Source organism: Mobula birostris, chromosome 12, assembly GCF_030028105.1.
Source record: "Mobula birostris isolate sMobBir1 chromosome 12, sMobBir1.hap1, whole genome shotgun sequence".
Classification (NCBI taxonomy): Eukaryota; Metazoa; Chordata; class Chondrichthyes; order Myliobatiformes; family Myliobatidae; genus Mobula; species Mobula birostris.
In genome coordinates this window covers 26,446,573-26,469,543 of record NC_092381.1, presented here as the reverse complement: position 1 = coordinate 26,469,543, position 22,971 = coordinate 26,446,573, and the positions used below count along the sequence as shown (strand labels likewise).

The following is a 22,971-nucleotide window of genomic DNA, read 5'->3' as shown; positions in this document are numbered from 1 at the left end:
GTCAGTGTTGTCTGGTCTGATGGAGGCCAATTAACATAACCCATTGTCTTACACTGCATCTCTTGAGCAGTCAACTACATTCTGTGGGCCAGTAAGCTGTGCTCTGTAGTCAGTGGTGTTTGTTTGGGAAATAGTCCTTTTAACTTCAGACTGATAATTGCTTTCCATTTACACTAAGAACTGAAGACTGATTTACATGAAGAATTGAAAACTGGCTCCTGTTTACAACAAGAAGTTGAACAAAGAATATTGGTTGAAAATTTAGCTTACTCAAAAGCAACTCTTTTATCTCTAGAGGAATCTTTAGGGGAATCAAGGGTTATGGAGAAAAGGCAGGAAGGTGGAGATGAGTCTATGGCCAGATCAGCCATAATCTTATTGAACGGGGGAGCAGGCTCAACGGGTCCGATGGTTGACTACTGCTCCTATTTCTTATGTTCTTACATTCTTATGTAGAAGTGCCAGCTGCTACGTTAGAAAGCTGAGCTTAGCAAAAATGCCCCTCGATCCTGGATAGTGAATGTCCATCACACCCAAAGATGTCCTGGTAGGTTAATTAACAACAGTGTGTTACCCTTTGTATGGGTAAGTGGCAAAAAGAATTAAATTGGGAACTGATGTGCAAGTAAGAAAGAATACTTTGGAGGTCCTTAGGGAAATAAGATTGCATCCTGCACTGGTTTCTGCACTTTAGCAGCAACTGTCAAAGTCATTGCCACTGCGACCGGTGTTCTGCCTCCAGATCCTTCCAGGGTTTTACTGAAGGCATTTGCAGGCTCCCACAGTGAGCAGCATATAAATGCAACAAACCAGTGACAGTTTCTTTGCTAATGCTGGCAATTATGTGAACTTTGCCTGCTGTAATGCCAGTCAGAGGGTATGGATAAATCACCCAAAATATTCCTTCCATTCCTTCAACTGGCGTGTAACTGCAATTAATTCCTCACACAGGGGAGCAAAAAAACAGGTAGCAGTCATCCCATCTTGATTCTTAAAGTAGATTGTTGATCAGACAAGCATTGTGGGCAGGCCATGTTGGCACCAGATGTGTGGTGACACTTCCAGGCTGTCACCAGAGAACCCTCAGGTGCGTTGGTTGTTAATGTAAATGATGCATTTCACTGTTTGCTTTGATGTAAACATAATAATTAACTTGAATCCTGATCTTGATTTTGATGACACTTCTGTGAAATAGTCAGAAGGGAGGCACATGACTGTATGATTAATGCTGCTTAAGCTCTGGATGTTGCTTTAAGCAAGTCACCAGCATGAAGGAAGTACACTTTGGGTGCCCATACTGATCTGGGACAAGCCCCTAGATGGTTCTGATATCTTGCACTTTGCACAGCTCTAGGCCAAAGGAGAAAGGTGAGAAGGAGGGGAAGGAAAGGCCAGGAGGTGATGTGGGCAGTGCCCCAGTGATGCACTTTTCTGCCCAGAATACAGAGGACTGTCCTGTTAGTGAAACCTTGGCCCCTGCATAGATTTTTTAAGGGGCCTTTAGGATAAAAAAAAAGATATAGAGATGTGTAACTGCAAGCCTAATATCTGAAGTTAACATGGAAATATATGTTGTTGTTGTTCCTTTCTGCGCCTGATAGAGCATCAGGCAGCAACCTTGCCTTTTTTTTTAGTGTTTTTATCTGATTTTTTTCTCTGAAGCCAAGTTGCTATCTCAACGCTCAACCCAGCATGGATGGGAAGTGTGCAGGGAGCCGACCAGAGTCGAACTCGAGACCACTCGCCTCAAAGTCCGGTATCGATGCCACTACACCACCAGCTGGCATGAAAATATATGGTTGGTCCTTTCCTGTCACTGAGTGTAAATCATGGAATTCCCTCTTCAACAGCACTGTACTGTCAGAGTACTTTCACCAGAGGAATTGTAGAGGATGGAGAAGGTGGAATACTATCAAATATTATTAAGGGTGACTAAGAATGCAGAGCATTGTTCAGATCTAAAAATGAAGGTAAAAAGACCTTCAGTTCTGTAGGTGACAAAATTTAACCCTCAGTTGTTGCCAAGCTCTTGATAAGCTTTTGAATCTCCAAGAGATGCTTTGAGCAGCTGGTCATGGAACACATTAAAGCCTTTCTCCCAACTACACTGGACCCTTTCTAGTTCGCTTATCGCTCAAATCGATCCACTGATGATGCAATAGCCTCTACCCTCCACTCTGTCCTGTCCCACGTGGAAAATGGTGTCTCATATGCCAGGCTGCTGTTTATAGATGTCACTTTGGCGTTCAGCACCATCGTACCCCAGAAACTGGTGGGGAAACGGTCCTTGCTGGGTTTCAACACCTCCCTTTGCAACTGGATAATGGATTTCTTAACAGTAAGGCCACAGTCAGTCCATGTAGGCAGCAATGTCTTACGTTTAATTATGCTAAGTACTGCTGCTCCCCAAGGCTGTGTGCTCAGTCCGCTACTGTTCGCACTGCTGATGCATGACCGTGTTGCAGGATCCAACTCAAACCGTGTCGTCAAGTTTGCGGATGACACAAGTTTGTGGTTGGTCTTATCAAGAACAATGACAAGATGGAGTATAGAGAGGGAGTGGAGTGACTGGTGGATTGGTGTGAGAAGAACAACCTTACCCTGAATGGGGAGAAGACAAAAGAGATAATTGTAAGCTTTGAAGGTGCCGACAAACCATCCTCCTCTGCGAATACATGGCATCTCCGTAGAGAGAGTTAAGTGCAACAAGTTCCTGGAAGTTCATATCATACATGACCTCATCTGGTCCCTTAATACCACCTCTCTGAACAAGAAGGCATATCAGCACCTTTATTTCCTAAGAAGATTGAGGCAAGCAGGACTCCCATCCCCCATCTTAACTGTGTTTTACAGGAGCTTCATTGAGAGTGTCCTGACACTCCACCTGGTATTGGATTAGTCAAGTATCAGACCTGAAGTTCCTACAGCTGAGAGGATCATGGGGGTCTCCCTACCATCCATTGGAGATGTTTATCAGGAACACTGCATACGCAGGGCCCTTAGTATTGTTAAGGATCCCACCCATTGATCCAGCATCCTCTTTGACTTTCTACCATTAAGCAGGAGACTACAGTGCATAAAAACAAGAATGGTCAGGGTGAGAACAGTTTCATCCACCAGGCCATTAGGCTTCTGAACTCCAGACCACATCGTATTCGAAGTGTTACTGGATAATCTGTTCCATACCTTATAATATTTAATATTAATGCACTTTATTTTGTTATTTATGTGTGACTCATCTACAGATTATATCCTTACCTTCATAAGTAATCGTGTATTATGTGTACTACAATATTTTACGTTGTTTAAGTGTAAAATGCCAAATCAGAACATTACCACTATCTAAAGCTGCAAGCCTCTTCTAATTTGAACTTCATTGAAGCTGCCCCGGAGGTAAACGTGGAAAACAATTTCCAGATTTCAGTCACTGCTCAAGCAAATACTTAAAATATATCAGAATACTGTACTGCATCTTCCTATTCAGATAGCGAGCTATAAGAACCTTGTGCTGTCACTTCAGTGTCTTGGAATGGGAGAAAAACAAAGGACAAGTTGTGACAGAGCAGTATTGATGATGTTACAAGACATTACCGACCGTGTCTGCTTCCAGGATTTAGATGTTCTAACTCCCCTGAGTATGGATATCTGGTGCAGCCCCTTTAAGAGTTCAGGATAGTCCCACTAATTGGTAATCATGTTTTGGGTGCCAAGAATTGAGTACTTAAGGAACACTTGAACTGAGGTTTGGTGCTCAATCGTAAGCCTACTGGTGATTTTTTTCTTTGTGTTTGTTTTACGCTCAGTTCTCAGTCCAGTTTGATGCCGTGTCTCAATCCTTGCTTCAGATACTCCAGCACTTAGGTCCAAACCATCCTCGTCAAGGACTCTTGTCACAGTAGATTAGATTAGATTAGATTAGATTATGAGGACACGCAGTCCTCTTTTATTGTCATTTAGTAATGCATGCATTAAGAAATGATACAATGTTCCTCCAGTGTGATATCACAGAAACACAAGACAGACCAAGACTGAAAAACTGGCAAAAACCACATAATTATAACATATTGTTACAACAGTGCAAGCAATACTGTAATTTGATAGAAGAACAGACCATGGGCATGGTAAAAAAAAAGTCTCAAAGTTTCTCGAAAGTCCCAACATCTCATGCAGACGGTAGGAGGAAGAAAACTCTTCCTGCCATGAGCTTCCAGCGCCGCAAACTTGCCGATGCAGCACCCTGCAAGCACCCGACCACAGTCCGACTCTCAGTTCGTCCGAAGACTTCGAGCCTCTGACACCGAGCGCCGAGCACCACCTCTGCCGAGTGCTTTGACCCCGGCCCTGGCAACAGACAATAGGAAAAGCCAAAGATTTGGGGCCTTTCCTCCGGAGATTCTTGATCGCACAGTAGCAACGACAGCGAACCGGGCATTTCAGAAGTTTCTCCAGATGTTCCTCTGTGCTTCTCACGTCCATTTCCATCAAATCAGGATTGTGCATGGCCCCTATTTAACAAATACGATATTATTTTACCGGAGAGGCCGCGTGCGCTGCGTCACACCGCCATCTTCTCCTCTCTCCTTTGTTTTAAGGGGTTATGGAAACTGGACTTGGGGTGACTTTGGTGGAATTCAAATTCAGATGCAAGACAGTTGAGGGGGTGACAACAGATGATGGAATCAGGAATCAAACCTCGATCTTACAGCTGGCACCGTAAAGAACTGCGCTAACTGCTACAATATCACGCTGCTCTGCCCATCATGTAGGGTCACATCCAAAACGTGGCCCCCTTCAGTGTTCGCTCTGCAATATACTAGAAACAATATTTTCAACTTAGTACCAATGATAGATGATTACAAGTGCAGTATATGAACTTTAAGACATCTTGTTGAAAAAAAAGCATTGGTTAATATATTGGGACAAACTAAAAAGGTTTAGTTTCTTGATTGGTCAGGAATGAAGGGATACGAGGAGAAGGCAGGAGATTGAGGCTGAGAGGAAAAATGGATCAGCCATAATGAACTATAGCACAAATTTGATGGGCCAAATTACCTAATTCTCTTCCTCTATCTTATGGTCTTAAGTACTTTAAGCCATTCGTTGTTACGGTGTGTATTCAATCAAAGTTTGGATCTAGTCTAAAATGATTGGATTAATGCCCATAATTCACTTGTTTTAGTTGTGCTGTAAAGAAAGGCAGCCAGTGGAATTTAGTCACTAACTACAAGGATTTCCCTCATTTTAAACATAATACCAGAATCTTAACAAGAAAGGCACCTGCCAGCCTCCTTAATGGAAATTGGCAGATAGCCACAAGAGCTTTGGAAACAGTGAAAGAAGGAAATTATCACTTTTGTTTTTAAGATGCATTTCAGTTTGTTGTGATCACAATATAAATTCACAAGCATTTTTTTAGGTGGAAAATATTGACCTAACTGTATGAACTGATGCCTGACCTCAACGAAACTGGCACTACAGTGTGTTCCATTAGCCTAAGGGTACAAAGATACAAATCTGGCCAAGTTCTGATTTGAGCTTGCTGTCCAACTACAAGTGCTCATGTTGTTACTGAATGAAGGCTCTCCACTCATTTGTGATGCCATGGACTGACACACAGCCAGCTCTGTAGGGTTGGGCATTGGAGAGCGTTGTAACCGGTGGAGCCATGTTTTGCAGATAACCTCACAGCGTGTCTCATCAATCAAAATGATCTCCAGCTGGTGTCTCAGAAACAATCAGCCAAGAAAGGTAGCAGGGTGCAGTGCCTAGGCCTGGGAGAAGGATCCAACATTTTGTAGAGTTTCATCCTGCAGGTTTATTTGAATCAAAGGAGGAACAATCTGTTGTGTGTGCCCATGCTTGGAAAATACTCTAGATTGTCACTTTTTGCCAGCAGGGAAGGAGATGGTATCAATTGTATGTTTTAAATATGGCAGTGCTTAAAAATAGACAATTGCACAGTGCTTGTTCTCTAAAATTAAACAGCCCTTTACTGTGTTAAAGGAGCGGAGTTAACTTGAATAAACAGCTCTCTGGAAAAACAATTATTTATATACAGAATCTTAAAAGCATTTTCTGCACCATACGAGTCAAATACTGAGGTTTGTATGTAAGGAATATGGAAGGACTGAAACAAGTGCCGAACAACATCTACAAGGATTAAGGCAGAATTATAAGGGTATAGATGTCAAAAAAGGGTATATGGATCTCATTTCTCTTGAGAATATAATGCAGTGGGGGGAGGGAACGTTGACTCAGACCATGAGAGACCTTACAAGGTGCAGATTGGAAGTCTGTGTGGGGCGCCACTCCTTGCACAGACACTAGAGCAATGTGTGGTTAAGTGCCTTGCTCAAGGACACAAACATGCTGCCACAACTGAGGCAGTGGGGTGACCTAATAGAGGTTTTCCAAGTTATGTAATGTGTTCATAAAGTGTATGTGTTGATAAAGAGCATTTCGAAAGGCCAGTAGTACAAGATAGTTATCAATAAATCGAATGGAGAATTCAGGAGATTCTTTGTTACCTCTTTATAATAGTGGGGATGTGCCTCTCAGTCCCACAGGGAATGAGTGAAACAAATGGCATGGATGTATTTTAGAGGCTGGGTTAGTATAGGAGGGAGAGGGGAACACTGAGCAATGCTGGCAAATTTGAAAAAGGAAATATGGAGGGAGGCTCGATTAGATCTCAAAAGCTTGTTCAAGCCAAGTGTTTGCTTTGGAGGCCATATATATAAATATAAGTAAGTTTAAATAATTTCTTTTTTTCCTATGCTATGAAATACCTAATTCTCAAGTGCTGGCCTACCCACATTATTCTCATCTTATCAGAGGAGATATAGAAGCATATTGCCTTTTAGAGCCATATTTTACCATATGCAATTTTATTATAGTGAAACAAAAATCTGGAAGTTGTTCTATTCAAAACAACAGGTTTGGGATCAATTGAGGACTTCAAGTGTGTAATCTTTAGACTTTTGCGAGACAGTTTGCTAGAAGCTAGAAAGTTACAGAGGGAAATAGGAGTACATTGAATTCAATCATAAATTTAATAGCAGGTTTAATGACTGCCTTGTTAATTCTGGAAAAAAGATAGGGAGCAAGTGACTTTGGACTCATGGGATACAAAATCCATGAGAATTGAAAAGCGAAAAAAGGGGATGCTTGAGAAGCAACCTAAATACCTACGGTTTCTGAAGATTTATGTCAGATAACTGAAACAACTTTTGTAGAAACTGCAGATAAGATTTATTTCCTTCTTTGGAGGTAATAATAGGGTTCTTTATTATCCTTTGCTCAGACTATCATAGCCTTAGGTTTGCCAGCTCCACCCATTATTCCTATTGAAATGTTTAAGATTCTGAATGTTCTTGGCTGAGAAGTGGTTTCCCTCATAGAAGCAGTCTGGAATGAAAGACCTACTTGGATATGAGGAAGAAGTTCTTCTTAGAAGGCCATAAATTATTTGGATTTCTCTGCCATAGAGCCCTATGGAGGCAGAATCATGGCCTCTATTCAAGACAGAGGTAGACACATTTTTGGACTACCAGAGATTCAAGAATTATGGGAACAGTCAAGAGAATATGGCCAAGATCAGAGCAGCCCTGTTCTTTTTGAGTAATAATAGTCAGCCGTTGATCCCGGGGATCATGAGTTGACGCCTCTGATGGACTGTGTCCTCTCCAGGGCGCAAGTCTGGGCAGGAAGGTTTGAAGAACTGGCTGTTGCCCACGCAGCGGGTTCCCCCTCTCCACGTCACTGATGCAGTCCAAGGGAAGGGCAAGCGCCGATACAGCTTGACATCAGTGTCATTGCAGAGGTTGCCAGAGTGACAACATCAAACTGCCTTCGGGACCCCAACTCCGGATTTCTTCCCCGGGGTTTACTCCTGAAGCCTTTCCCGTAGGTGGGTATGGCCGCAAGGCAGTGGAGGTTTAAAATCAGAGTTTTCCTTCTCCTACACGGGCTGCCGTCTAAGGCTGATGAGCCCCACCTGCCCAAAGCAACTGGTTTTGAGGTGCCAGTGGTCCGCCTTTGCCCCTTCTCTTGTCAGTAGAAATAGTTCCACCAGGCCTAGTAGCTAAGCCACACGTGAAGGCCAAGAGTTGGACTTGGTTGTCAGAGGCTATTAGAGACACAAGCCATTTGGAGCACCTTATAAGTAATGGGAGCTTATCCCCACTACCACCCCTGGCTCTGACAACCTTAGGAACCTTTTTGAAGGGTATATCATATTGAAATAGGCTATTTTTTTTTACTTTTTTAATAATCTTATACTGGATTTCTTTTTTCATTGCTGACAATGACAATTGTTCTCTTTTGCTCTGTGCTCTCAGACCTGATGGCTGTTGGAAAAGTCTTTGATTCTATTACTATTTGTTCTGCTCTCATAATCATGCACATCAATCCGCAGTGTGTCTGAAGCTCCAGATGGTACTACTGTCCCAAGCCTCCTCCCTGCTCTCTTAAGACTTGAGAAATTTACACGAATTATCACAATCACTTAGTGCCCTCTCCCTGTACAGATGAATGCTAGTTCCTTTCTCTTGAATTTTTAGCCTAGTGAACATATCCTGGTGGTAGTGATGCCAAAGCTGGCTTAGTAACACAGCAGAGAGCTGCCATCTCACAGCCCCAGCAGTCCCGATCTTTGCTGGTACCAGTGTGGGTTGCATGTTCTTCCAGAGACCATATGGATTCCTCCTGCATGTTCTGGTTTCATCCTACATCCAAAAGATGTGCTGGTTGTTAGGTTAATTGGTTACAGCAAATTGCCCTTAGTGTAGGTGGGTATAGAATTAACGGGTATGTCAGAGAGACTAGATGACAGACTAACACATACAAAATGCTGGAGGAAATCAGCAGGTTAGACAGCATGTATGGAAAGGAATAAGGAGTCGATGTTTTGAGCTGAGACACTTAATTAGGACAGAATGAACAGTTATGGCCCGAAATGTCAACTTCATAGATGCTGCCTGACCTGCTTAGTTCCTTCAGCATTTTGTGTGTGTTACTCTGGACTTCCAGCATCTGCAGAATCTCTTGTGTATAGAAGACAAGGAATGGGTATATTAGGATTGCTCTGTAAACTGTCATAGATTTAATGGGATGCATAGCTCCCTATTTAGAAACATAGAAAACCTACAGCACAATACAGGCCCTTCGGCCCACAATGCTGTGCCGAACATGTACTTACTTTAGAAATTACCCAGGGTTACCCATAGCCCTCTATTTTTCTAAGCTCTATGTACATATCCAGGAAAGACTCTTAAAAGACTCTATCGTATCCACCTCCACCACCATTGCCGGCAGCCCATTCCGCACACTCACCACTCTCTGCGTAAAATTACTTACCCCTGACATCCCCTCTGTACCTACTTCCAAGCACCTTAAAACTGTGCCCATTTGCGTTAGCCATTTCAGTGCTGGAAAAAGCCTCGGACTATCCACACGATCAATGCTTCTCATCATCCTGTACACCTCTGTCAGGTCATCTTTCATCCTTTGTCGCTCCAAGGAGAAAGGCCAAGTTCACTTGACCTATTCTTGTAAAGCATGCTCCCCAATCCAGGAAACATCCTTGTAAATCTCCTCTGCACCCTTTCTGTAGTTTCCACAAGGAATAAGAAAAGTTAATTCTTGGTTATTATACCTTGCTTTATGAAAATGCAGATTTTCTTGTCTAATTTTTAAAATCCTGTTTAGGCTTTCTTCAACATTTTTTGCATGCTTGGAAGATAGGCTGTGCCATCTTAAGCATAACTGAGTTTATTTGCCCATTAATTATTAAATTAAGACTATCTTTATCTATTAGAAGGGAAGCTAAGAATTTATTTCTGGAGTAAATGATCTCTTGTTCAGAGTGGCGGCGAGAGATTACAGATCATTTTGCTTTCTCAGTAATGGAAAATGATAGAGGATAGGAATCAATGAAAAGTCTTTAAAGCACTTTTCAGTAAATTGAAAAATGTTTATTATGTTCAAATGAACTGTTTCCTGATAACTGAATTCCCCATAATTATTTAGGTGAGGATGGAAAGAGAAATATCATTTGTTTATGTAAATACTATTAAGCATTTAATTTGTTTTCCTGAACTTGCCCTTGGATTGTTTGAGTACCTGAATACGAAATGTAAGTGAAAAATGGAGAAGAAAACTGCAGCTCCCAAAAATAATAAATAGAAACAAAAAATGTGTGAAATAATCAGTAGATGAGGTAGCACCTTGTGGAAGTTGTTGGATTTGAGTAATTTAGCAATCCAAAGGTGCTTCAGAAGTCAAGAATGAGGTATAAAATTTTGTTGTTTACGGCCATTTATTAGGTGTTATAAGAGCAAAAAAACGAACAAAGAAAAAAGACAAAGAACAACAAAATCATGGCTGATCTTTACTAAAAACTAGCTCAGACTGGAAAGATAACAATGCCACCGTGATAACAAATTACCTATGAAATAGCCAGATTAAAGTGGCATGACACCTGGTGCAGTAAACTAAGAAGCAACTGGAAAATGCACGATCAGCTATATTACAATTACTGAACACTTCACTGAGCAATTGCAAAAATATAAAGATACGAGCAAACATAGTAAAAGTTAAATTACTAGAAAAATAATAATTTTACACTCTAATGCAACAGACTGTAACAATATTATAGTCATGTCAAGTTAAGTTATTGTGAAATTATATTAATTATTTCATGCATCTCTGCCACTGTATCTTCAATACTATCTAATTGTGTAAGACGCCCTTACGGGAAAATTGCCCATGCAAGACTAGAATAACCTACCAGGATCGAGCATAAAACACTACTCGGAATTCACTAGTTATATGGCACATCTAATCTGCTGCCAGAATCTAATTTCAAACCGTTTTGGATTTAATGACATTATGAGCCTCACTCATCAGCCTGAACAGTCCATTCCAAAGAGTCACCATTCTTTATGAGGTGTTGTTGCATAGCAGCCCAGGACTATGCATTCGTTATAGCTGCCGGTATCAGATATTCCATTCGTTAGTTAGTAAGATAGGATAGATCGATACGTGGCTGAAGACATGGTGCAGGAGGGAGGGCTTCAGATTTATAGATAATTGGGCAGTTTTCCAGGGAAGGTGGACCTGTTCTGGCGGGACGGTTTACATCTGAGCTGGAGGGGGACAAATATTCTTGCAGGTAGATTTGCTAGAGAGGCTCCGGTGGATTTAAACTAGATACAAGGGGGGAGGGGAACCAGAGTGTAAGAACAGATGTAGGGGAGAAGGAAGAAAAAGAAAATAGTGAAGTTGTTTGCACCGTTAGTGATAAACAAACAGTAAGAGGTGGAAAATCTCTTAAATGCATTTATTTCAATGCTAGGAGCATTATAAGAAAGGTGGAGGAGCTTAAGGCATGGATTGATACCTGGAACTATGATGTGGTAGCTATTAGTGAAACATGGTTGCAGGAAGAGTGTGACTGGCAACTAAATATTCCTGGATTTAATTGCTTCAGGTGTGATAGAATCGGAGGGACAAGAGAGGGAGGTGTTGCATTGCTTGTCAGAGAAAATATTACAGCGGCGCTCTGGCTGGATAGATTAGAGGGCTCATCTAGGGAAGCTATTTGGGTGGAATTGAGGAATGGGAAAGGTGCAGTAACTCTTATGGGGGTGTATTATAGACCACCAAATGGGGAGCGAGAATTGGAGGAGCAAATTTGTAAGGAGATAGCAGATATTTGTAGTAAGCAGAAGGTTGTGATTGTGGGAGATTTTAATTTTCCACATATAGACTGGGAAGCCCATACTGTAAAAGGGCTGGATAGTTTGGAGTTTGTAAAATGTTTGCAGGATAGTTTTTTACAGCAATACATAGAGGTACCAACTAGAGAAGGGGCAGTGTTGAATCTCCTTTTAGGAAATGAGATAGGTCAGGTGACAGAGGTTTGTGTTGGGGAGCACTTCGGGTCCAGTGATCACAATGCTATTAGTTTCAATATAATTATGGCGAAGGATAGGTCTGGACCCAGGGTTGAGATTTTTGATTGGAGAAAGGCTAACTCTGAGGAGATGTGAAAGGATTTAGAAGGAGTGGATTAGGATAATTTGTTTTATGGGAAGGACGTAATAAAATGGAGGTCATTTAAAGGTGAAATTCTGAGAGTACAGAATCTTTATGTTCCTGCTAGATTGAAAGGAAAGGTTAAAAGTTTGAGAGAGCCATGATTTTCAAGGGATATTGGAAACATGGTTCGGAAAAAGAGAGATATCTACAATAAACATAGGCAGCATGGAGAATATGAGGGGCTCGAGGAATATAAAGAATGTCAAAAGAATCTTAAGAAAGAAATTAGAAAAGCTAAAAGAAGATATGGGGTTGCTTTGGCAAGTAAGGTGAAAATAAATCCTAAGGGTTTCTACCCTCATATTAATAGCAAAAGGATAGTGAGGGATAAAATTGGTCCCTTAGAGAATCAGAGTGGACAGCTATGTGTGGAGCCAAAAGAGATGGAGGAGATTCTGAACAATTTCTTTTCTTCGGTATTCACTAAAGAGAGGGATATTGAATTGGGTAAAATAAGAGAAACAGGTAGGGAAGTTATGGAAACTATGATGATTAAAGAAGAGGAAGTACTGGAGCTTTTAAGGAATATAACAGTGGATAAGTCTCCGGGTCCTGACAGGATATTCCCCAGGACCTTGAAGGAAGTTAGTGTGGAAATAGCAGGGGCTCTCACAGAAATATTTCAAATGTCATTAGAAACGGGGATGGTACCAGAGGATTGGCGTATTGCTCATGTTGTTCCATTGTTTAGAAAGGGTTCTAAGAGTAAACCTAGCAATTATCAGCCTGGGAGTTTGATGTCAGTGGTGGGTAAATTGATGGAAAGTATTTTTAGGGATGGTATATATAATTATCTAGATAGACAGAGTCTGATTAGGAACAGTCAACATGGATTTGTGCGTGGAAGGACATGTTTGACAAATCTTATTGAATTTTTTAAAGAGGCTACTAGGAAAGTTGATGAGTAAAGCGGTGGAAGTTGTCTATATGGACTTCAGTAAGGCCTTTGACAATGTCCCACACGGAAGGTTGGTTAGGAAGCTTCAATCGTTAGGTATTAATATTGAAGTCGTAAAATGGATTCAGTAGTGGCTGGATGGGAGACGCTAGAGAGTGGTGGTGGATAACTGTTTGTCAGATTGGAGGTCAGTGACTAGTGGTGTGCCTCAGGGATCTGTACTGGGCCCAATGTTATTTGTCATATACATTAATGATCTGGATGATGGGCTGGTAAATTGGATGAGTAAGTATGCAGATGATACTAAGATAGGTAGAGTTGTGGATCATGAAGTAGGTTTTCAAAGCTTGCAGAGAGATTTAGGCTAGTTAGAAGAGTGGGCTGAAAGATGGCAGATGGAGTTTAATGCTGATAAATGTGAGGTGTTACATTTTGGTAGGACTAATCAAAACAGGACATACATGGTAAATGGTAGGGCATTGAATAATGCAGTAGACCAGAGGGATCTAGGAATAATGGTGCATAGTTCCCTGAAGGTGGAATCTCATGTGGATAGGGTGGTGAGAAAGCTTTTGGTATGCTGGCCTTTATAAATCAGAGCATTGAGTATAGGAGTTGGGATGTAATGTTGAAATTGTACAAGGCATTGGTGAGCCCAAATTTGGAGTATTGTGTACAGTTTTGGTCACCGAATTATAGGAAAGATGTCAACAAAATAGAGAGAGTACAGAGGAGATTTTCTAGAATGTTACCTGGGTTTCATCACCTAAGTTACAGAGAAAGGTTGAACAAGTTGGGTCTTTATTCTTTGTAACGTAGAAGTTTGAGGGGGGGACTTGATAGAGGTATTTAAAATTATGAAGGGGATAGATAGTGTTGATATGGATAAGCTTTTTCTGTTGAGAGAGGGGGAGATTCAAACAAGAGAACATGAGTTGAGAGTTAAAGGACAAAGTTTAGGGGTAACATGAGGGGGAACTTCTTTACTCAAAGAGTGGTAGCTGTGTGGAATGAGCTTCCAACAGAAATGGTTGAGGCAGGTTCGATGTTGTCGTTTAAAGTTAAATTGGACAACTATATGGACAGGAAAGGAATGGAGGGTTATGGGGTGAGTGCAGGTTGGTGGGACTAAGTGAGAGTAACAGTTTGGTACGGACTAGAAGGGCCGAGGTGGCCCGTTTTACGTGCTGTAATTGCTATATGTTTAAATGGTTATATAACTGCTATGAACATATGTGCAATTCTGTATTAAAATGTTACTTCTACATTTTTCTTCCCTCACTAGTTTTACTGGAAGCAAGGACAGGAGTTTCACAGTTAAGTGAATGCACACGTTTCAATGCATTCTCTTGAATGTAATAAGCATGTAATTGAAAATAATATACTGAATCAGACAACAAACAAACCTTTAGAAATGCCAAGAATGTCACATTAAGACTTTAATAAAGGATTTAAAAGATACAAAGGTCAATCCATTGGGAAAAGAAATTAAATAACATTGAGAAATGTCCAATTTTTTAACAGTTGCTGAGTTGGAAGGAAGAAGGAAACTTTTAATAGAATTGTGGGAGTCCAGTATCTTGGCAGATGGATCGAGAGTTGATATTTTTGCCTTGAGCTGTAATGCTGTGAGCTGAATTTGGATTGCAGTCTCAGCTTGCACAAATAACCTCATTTCCCAGAATTCAACAGCTCTGTCAGTCAGCTTAACAAGATATATTTCTTCTTTGGCTTCTAATAATTTCTGCTCAGAAGTTTTTTCTTCCAAAAATTCACAAATGCCAAACTTTTTACTGAGTTGAAGTTCGTACCGACACTTCCTTTTTCTGGATAGGCTATGTTATTAATGAAAGAGAAGGCAAGAAATCTGATAACTAGTTTTTTTCTCTATTGGGTTCTGTAAACTTTAAACTGAGAAGGGAGGCTGAGTCGTACTGGTCTGAGATAAAAAGAGAAAGAATGCAAGGAAAAGGATGGGTGAGAATAAGTTGTTGAAGATTTCCAGAATAAAGTTTCCCCAGATAAAGTTAAATTTTGAAATAATTACGTTGCTTATGTTTTGGGACACTGAGAAATTTGAATGCTTGTGTCCGAGACTTCTGAGAGAGCGTGTAGTATATACTGATGTAGTTATGGTTGAGCACAGGAAGTTTTTCATTCCAATGCATTTGTAAAAGTGCATTGAATTTTAAAAAGTAATCAGAATGAGAAGGTAGAATTAAGAGTGAAAGAGGAGAGAGACAAACTGGGAGTCATGGGATATCTGACTTCAGATCTGCTGTGGATGACTGGGAGGTTATGAATCAAGGTGAGTGACAACAGAGTAAGAAGACTAGAAAATATTGCAAGTATTCCAGCCTGTCAGGTTTTGTGGGGTGGGGATAGTGGGGGTGGTTTGTGTGTGTGTGTGTGTGTGTGTGTGTGTTGTGTGTGATCAAGAAAAAAGAGAGGGTTTTTGTTGATTACCATATATTGGAGCAGATTTGTTCCAGTTCACCCTATTTTTATTTCATATTTCCAGCATTGTTGTTTAATTTTTTTTGAAATTGGAGAGCGCAATGTGCTGAGTAGGTGAATCTGAGTGCAGGAGATTGGACTAGTATCGGGAAACTATGCCACTGTTTTCTGGATAGTGAACAGAATGAATGGCTGAGTTGCAAGTGAAGAGAACATTAAAGGAGTTGATTGGGGCACCAACTCCTCTGCAATCCCTAGGAGCAGTCCAACAACAGTCAGTAGCTTTCTCCCTCACCACACCATTGCTTACTATCTGTGCAGAGAAAACAGTAAAGTGATGCAGATGCTGGAAATAGTCATAGAGTAATACAACATGGAACCAGCCCTTCAGCCCAATTTGTACAAGGGCGATATGATGTCCCAACTCAGGTACTCAATGTCGTGGCCAATGAAGAAAAGCATTTCATGTAGCTTTTTCACCACTTTATCTATACTAATTCTAACTCTCTTTTCTTTATCCCTGTTGAGAAATAATCAGTAATTATTCTTTTGGCCACAAGTCAGGATCTGACCAGGTTCTTTAAAATATTTAGTCCCTCTTAATGCAATCCTTGATTTATGGGACTTAGAGTGACATTCAGAAATTTTGTTGAACACCTTTTCATGTGAGAGTGCATTCCTACTAATTGCTTTTCTGGCATATTTCCCTTTACTAAATATAAACTTACTTTAACAATTAGACAGATCCCTCAGCTCATTGCTAGCAAGACATGCATGAAAAACACCTACCCTAACAGTTCCACCCTTTGCTTGCACAGTTTTTGCCTTCGTTGCAAGCTATACATTGACCATTGCACTGAAGGATAAATCTGATATTAATTACTTGTGCTAACTGCACGTGAGAGTCTCAATCTCCATTTGTACTTCCCTCCCATGTTGTAAGTTTCATTAACTTCGATATTCTTTCTGTTCTCACTTAAAACTTATAGATTCCTAAAACTCCTTTATCTATTTCTGTCCTCCAGGAATTCTAATCCACTAGCAACTCTTTCTCCTGGGCCCTCATACTGTGCTTTGAAAAGGGAGGTTGTGTTATTGGTCTAGTGAATCACCTTGGGATTCAGTAATGGATAGAATAAAAGCTCTTGCATTGCATACTTCATAATTTCTCCAGAGCTCTCCTAGTCTGCATTCAGAACTTCGTGTCTTTTTTTCAAAAAAATATCTTTACTTCTTCAATAAGGCCATTCTTCTACATCAATTTTTACTGATCTGGAGGCCATCATGTTTCACCTCATTGGATGCATCAATGTAATAATTAAAGGAAATAGACTCACTGGTTCATACCATTTCCAATTCATCCCAATATCGCTCTCATTGACCCAGCCTCACTGGTATAGCAGGGCTGATGTGTGTGTATGTGGCTGTCAATTGAAGAGAGAAAACCAAGTGGAGATATGGTGAAGTACGGTTAGAAGTTCAAATAAAAAGAGCAGATGCTGAAATTACTCAGCAGGTCAGGCAGTGTGTGTGGAGGACGAAGGTAACATTTCAATGACTGGAAAGCAACCTCTGATCATGGTGCTCCTTCTCTCCATTCATATTCTCCTCTTCTCGACAAATTTTCCAATCTTGTGTGTCTAATGAATGCTTCAATTTCCCCATTTTTTTCAGAATTTTTTCTGTTGGAATGTCATTGAACCTAAATGTCACCTTTTGCCTCTCTGTTCACAGATTCTGCGTGACTTACTGAGTCTCTCATTCTATATTTTCTATTGTTATTTCATATTAATTGTATCTGCAATTTTTTGCATTTTGAATTGATAATTTTCATGATTATTACATTATTAATTTGCTTTTATTACTTACTAATAGTTTGATAATATTCCTAATATAACTTACTATAAAAAAGACTGGCAGGCATAGGTTTAAGGTAAGAGAGGAGAGATTTCATAGGAACCTAAGGGGTACCTTTTTACACCCGGAGAGTGGTCAGCATAAGGAATGAACTGCCGGAGGAAGTGGTTGAGGCAAGTACATTAATAACCTTCAAAAGGTACTTGGATAGAAAAGATTTGGGGGGTGTGGGCCAAATACATTTGAAATGAGTAGCTTAGACTAGAATCTTGGTCAGCATGCACCAGCTTCTGTGTCATATGACTCTGACTCTAAATCTAAATTAATATCTGGAAATATTGAGCATTTCTCATGACATTTTTATCTGTGCCTTTCCCTTTCCTTTTGCCTAAATGGTGTGTCAAATTAGAATGTTTCCCAGGTTACCATATTTTTTTATCCTTGTGGCTTAAGTTTAAAAGTTGCTTTATCTATATATCTTCTTTTTGTCCTCCTTGTTTATCTTTTGGCCTCACCTCTCTGTCAATTAAATTTTATCGTTTTGACTTTATGGATCATTGAGTACAAGGGTCAAAAACTGTGTTGTCTTCAGGGCAAAGCAGTTTAAGGAAAAGTATAATGTAAAGGTAGTGGCCTGGAATATGGCAACTGGAAAATGTGCAGGCAGAATCAGAATCGTGTTTATTATCACTGACACGTGCCATGAAATTTGCTGTTTTATGGCAGCAGTACAGCACAAGACATAAAACTGACTATAAGTTACAAAATAAAGAGTGCAAAAGGCAAGTTAAAAAAGTAGTTTTCATGGGTTCACGGACCATTCAAAAATCTGATGGCAAAGGGGAAGAAGCTGTTCCTAAAACATTGAGTATGCAGGTAGGGCAGGAAGGGGATTGTGGAGAGGGATGTGGGTTGTCTGGATATACAGTGAAACAATTCGATATTATTTCAAGGTTCAAAGATGAAGGGTCAGCTTTACTTGCCATATGCATTTACATGTAATACGATTTTGCTGTGATGTATTGGTGACTAAAATGTCAGTGGAGAAATATGTGTAACAGACAGTTGGCTAAAGGATGAAGAGTGAAGAAAGTCCTCTAGACAGTATTAGAGCAACATTAGAGAGATCAGCAGAGAATAAATGAGTAGTGGCTCTCCTAGAACTTAAGTAATCATGGAGCGGATGCAGAAATCTCGAATAAATAGTATGTAGGAGAGGAGAAAAAACAGCCAAGACAGAAGATAAGAAAAGGACAGGACATGGAGAGAGCAGGAGAAGTGCCACGGCGTCAAAGAAAATAGAAATGGAAAAGGTAAAAAAAAGTCTCAAGTGAATATTTGCAGTTCATAAATATAAAGCAGTATTACATCAAAAAATACCAGCAGTCCCCATGCCACGTAAAAGTTCCATTCCTGAGAGATATCCTTGAGCTGATTTTTCTGTACGTCAGAGATGTCTGTTCTCTACAGCACCACATGATATTATCCTTTGTGCTCTTGCTATAATTCTTTCATTTCATTGAACAATCACCCTAACACTATTCATAATTAAACTAATGGAATATGTACCATAGAAACATGAATGAGGACTATTAAACATTTTGTTAATAGTAAAATCTTGAAAGATGTTTTAAAATATACGGGACAATTTGCATAAAGTTGGATTTCCGTAAGTCAGGTCATCCCTATCCCAGGGAGAATGTTCAAAATATCTAGAGTAGTGGGGTTAATGAATTGAAATGGTGTTTACATATTAGGTATGTAATTAAATAAAGATCCAAGCTTCAGTCAACAAATTAATTAATGACAAGAAGTTATCCTGGGGAAACTAATTGAAGACGGGTTTTCTCTGGGGAAATTAATTAATTAAAGAGAGATGCTTCTCTGGGGGATTATAAAGATTGGGGATTCACTTGGGAAAATTAAACTCAGAGCTTTTGAGAAGTTGATTGGCGGCCATGCGGAGAAGTGGCAATGCCAATTGGCTTCGCTGAGGTGGCTGTAATTGGAACAAGAGCAACTGTGTGTGGGTGGGGTGAAGTGCGGAAATTGGATGGTCTGGGTGGGAGGATGTAAGTGGTTGTCATTGCAAAATCACCAAGCAGCAGCATAACAATAGGCAGCTGTATAATTACAATTGGACAATTGTGGGGAACAGCAACAGAAACAACTCTATAAGCCAGAGGAAATGAGTGGCAAGCCCAGTGTACTAAACCTAAGCAATTGAATCAAAAACAATTGAAGCAGCCTTCCCAGAAGAAATACAGTGCTTTTGTCTTTCATTTTTGTCAGGTGACAATTACATCATATATTTCCTCTGGTGAGGGAGTGTAAGACCAGGGGACACAGCCTCAGAATAGAAGGGTGTCCATTTAGAATGGAGAAGAGGAGGAATTTCTTTATCCAGAGAGTAGTGAATCTATGGAATTCATTACCACAGGCTGCTGTGGAGACCAAGGCATTGATAGATTTTTGATTAGTCAGGGAATTAGACAGGAGATTGGGGTCAGAGGGAAATAGATCAGCCGGACTTGATGGGCCAAATGGCCTAATTCTGCCCTTGTATCTTATGGTCTCATTTCATGGAAATACAAATGTGATAAATATTAAGTAGGAAAGTTAGATTTTACATAAACAGCATACAGAACTGCTGCTCATTTGATATTGTTTTTCACACCATTCTCTGTAAACTCTGGACACCGTTGTGCCAGGAGATCAGCAGTTTCTGCTATACTCAAACTAACCCATCTGGAAAGTCAGTTAGATCATGTTTATTCCCCATTCTGATATGTGGACTGAACAACAACTGAACTTCTTGGCCTTGTGTGTACGGTTTTTTTTGCATTGAAATGCTGCCACTTGACGGACTGATGAGATATTTGTATTAACGAGCAGGTGCACCTAATAAAGTGGCCACTGAGTGTATGTTGGTGCAATCTTTTTACTTTACTGGATATACAAAAACATAATGTCATTTGTTCATTGTTATTACATGGAAGGTACTGGAAGCATTATTAAAAGGAATGGACAAACATGGAGGGGGGTGTTTGCAAAGTGCTGGGTGGGGACGGGAATTCACTTTAATATTTTGTTCAGCATTGCTGAAAAGTTTTTAACTGAGTCCTTCATAATCAACAGGAGCCTAAATATCTGAAATATCTAATCAACTCAATTCTGGATAGATTAAACAAATCATCTGTCTTTGGACTTGCACATAGGAATATCAGCTCCTTCTATTTTAGTTGTTTGTAATTGAAACAAACTGTTGATAAATTACACAACTTTAATCTCAGATATTAACAGTACTGTAAGTATATGTAGGTACATTGATAGAGTAATGCTGCTGCTTTAGTTGTTTTGAGTAGTTTGAAATTGGAACTGCCAGTGTTGCTCAGATCTGTGCATTAGATGATGGATTAATGAATATTTAAATGTTAGCATAACACAACTTGATGCAGTTATATCCAGTCTAGAGAAGATAAATTGGAAATTGCCAAACATAAATGGAATACCGTACCTGTGATGACATATTATAATGTATCTTTGGCTAGTTGAAAAAAGACTTAATTTACATAAATGTCAGCTCTCTTTCAAGAGTAAAGAAACATGTATTATTTAGTCTAGACTGCTGTTATCTGTATATGAGTATTTTTTGGAGATAGTAAGCAATTGTATTGTAAACAAATTGTTTAACATAATTCAAGACAGATTTTGTGAAGTTGTTTAATAAGATGCTTTTTGTAATTTAATCTTGATTATTTTGATTTTTGATTTACAGTCATTATATGGTTGCCTGGTGACTGGAGAACCAGAACTACCTCTTTTCTACACCCCTATTGACCTCGTGGACATTGGCGTGGAGGTAGCTGGATTGAAGTTCATGAATCCTTTTGGCTTAGCCAGTGCTCCTCCAACAACTAACTCTGCAATGATTCGAAGAGCATTTGAGGCAGGCTGGGCCTTTGCTCTGACTAAAACATTCTCTCTAGATAAGGTAAGAACATATAAAAAATAAATGAGCAGCTTGCAATTTGCTCATGCAGTAATAACGACAAATATTCAACACTCTGGGACAATAGGCACTTTATTATCATTTATGATAGGACTGGTATTTCAAGATGCAATTTCCCATTGATATCATGTGAAGATGAATAATGTTACCAGCTTGATTTTTCAATAAAAACTGTCCATGTTCTTTTTCAGAATTTAAATAATAATTCACAGTTTAAATGCATATTTACGTTGGGTTAGGGTTCAACTGAAGCATTGCTCTCAGCTCTGACGAATCCCATTAGGGGAACGAAGATGGAGAGGGTCAGTAGCTTTAAATCCTTTGGCATTAACATCTCAGAAGATTGGTCCTGAGACTAGCACATAAGTGTCCTCATAAAGAAGTCATGACAGCAGTTCTACTTTGCACAGATTTAGCATGTCACCAAAAACTATGACAAACACCTGTAACTGCACAGTAGAGACCATCACAACTGGATGTATTAGCCCTGCTCCAGGTTAGGATCCTCACCTGCAGATCTGTCCAGTCCTTCTCCATCACTACCAAAAACTAATTGAATTATTGTTACTTGAGCCAAAGTGCTCCCGGACTGCCACTTCAGTTATATGAACCATCTCATTCCTTCGAGGAATCCGGTATTGCACCCTTGAGCAGGGCCTTCTGTATACTGATTCAGGAAACTTTCCTGGACATATTTCACCAATTCCACTCTGTCCAGTCCGTTAACACTGTGGATGGCCTAGTCGATACTAGGAATTTTAAAATGCCCCACTAATACCACCCTATTATTCTTACAACTATGAGCAACTTCTCTATAAACTTCTCAAGTTCATGCTGACAATTGGGGTGGAGGGGAGCCTATAATACAACCCCACTAGAGTGACCCTCGCCTTCTTGTTTCTAAGTTCTATCCACATTTCTAATGAAGGGTCTCCACTGAAAACATTAAGTGTTTATTCTTCTCCATGGAGGAGAGGAACTCAGCCTGACCTGCTTAGTTCCTCCAGAAATTTCTGTGTGTTACTCGGATTTCCATTATCTGCAGTATTTCTTATGTCACCCACATGGCCTCACTGGATGATCCCTGAAGAAGGTTGTCTCTAAGTACCGTTATTATGTCCTCCCTTATCAAAAGGACTACACCTCCCTCTCATTTACCTGAATCTCTGTCACACCTGTAGCATCTGTCTCCTGAAATGTTGAGCTGCCAGTTATGCCTTACCATCAGCCGTGTTTTCATTATTCCTATATCATTGCAGTCCTCAGAGCCACTTCATGCTTTAATGTTGTCTTCCTTACCTGTTAAACCTTCTGCTGTATATTGAAATCAATGAAACCATAAGATATAGGAGCAGAATTAGGCCATTAGGCCCACCAAGTCTGCTCTGCCATTTCATCATGGCTGATCCAATTTTCATCTCATACTTAATCCCCTGCCTTCTCCCTGTATCCCTTCATGCCCTGCCCAATAAAGAATCTATCAATTTCTGCCTAAAATATACATGAAGACTTGGCCACCGCACTTCTCTGTAGCAAAGAATTCCACAGATTCACCGAACTCTAGCTAAAGAAATTTCTCCTCATCACTATTCTAAAAGGACGCCCCTCTATTCTGAGGCTGCGTCCTGTGGTCGTAGACTTTCCT

The 22,971-nt window shown here is 40.1% G+C and overlaps 1 protein-coding gene across 1 annotated transcript in view; it reads left to right on the top strand.

The window, feature by feature from the left end:
* The window catches only part of LOC140205806 (dihydropyrimidine dehydrogenase [NADP(+)]-like), a 927,724-nt gene that overhangs the window by 506,446 nt on the left and 398,307 nt on the right, over positions 1 to 22,971 (top strand). Inside the window, exon 13 of the mRNA XM_072273510.1 lies at positions 21,093 to 21,308. Coding sequence (XP_072129611.1) covers positions 21,093 to 21,308 — 216 coding nt within the window. The remainder of the gene's footprint in view (positions 1 to 21,092; positions 21,309 to 22,971) is intronic.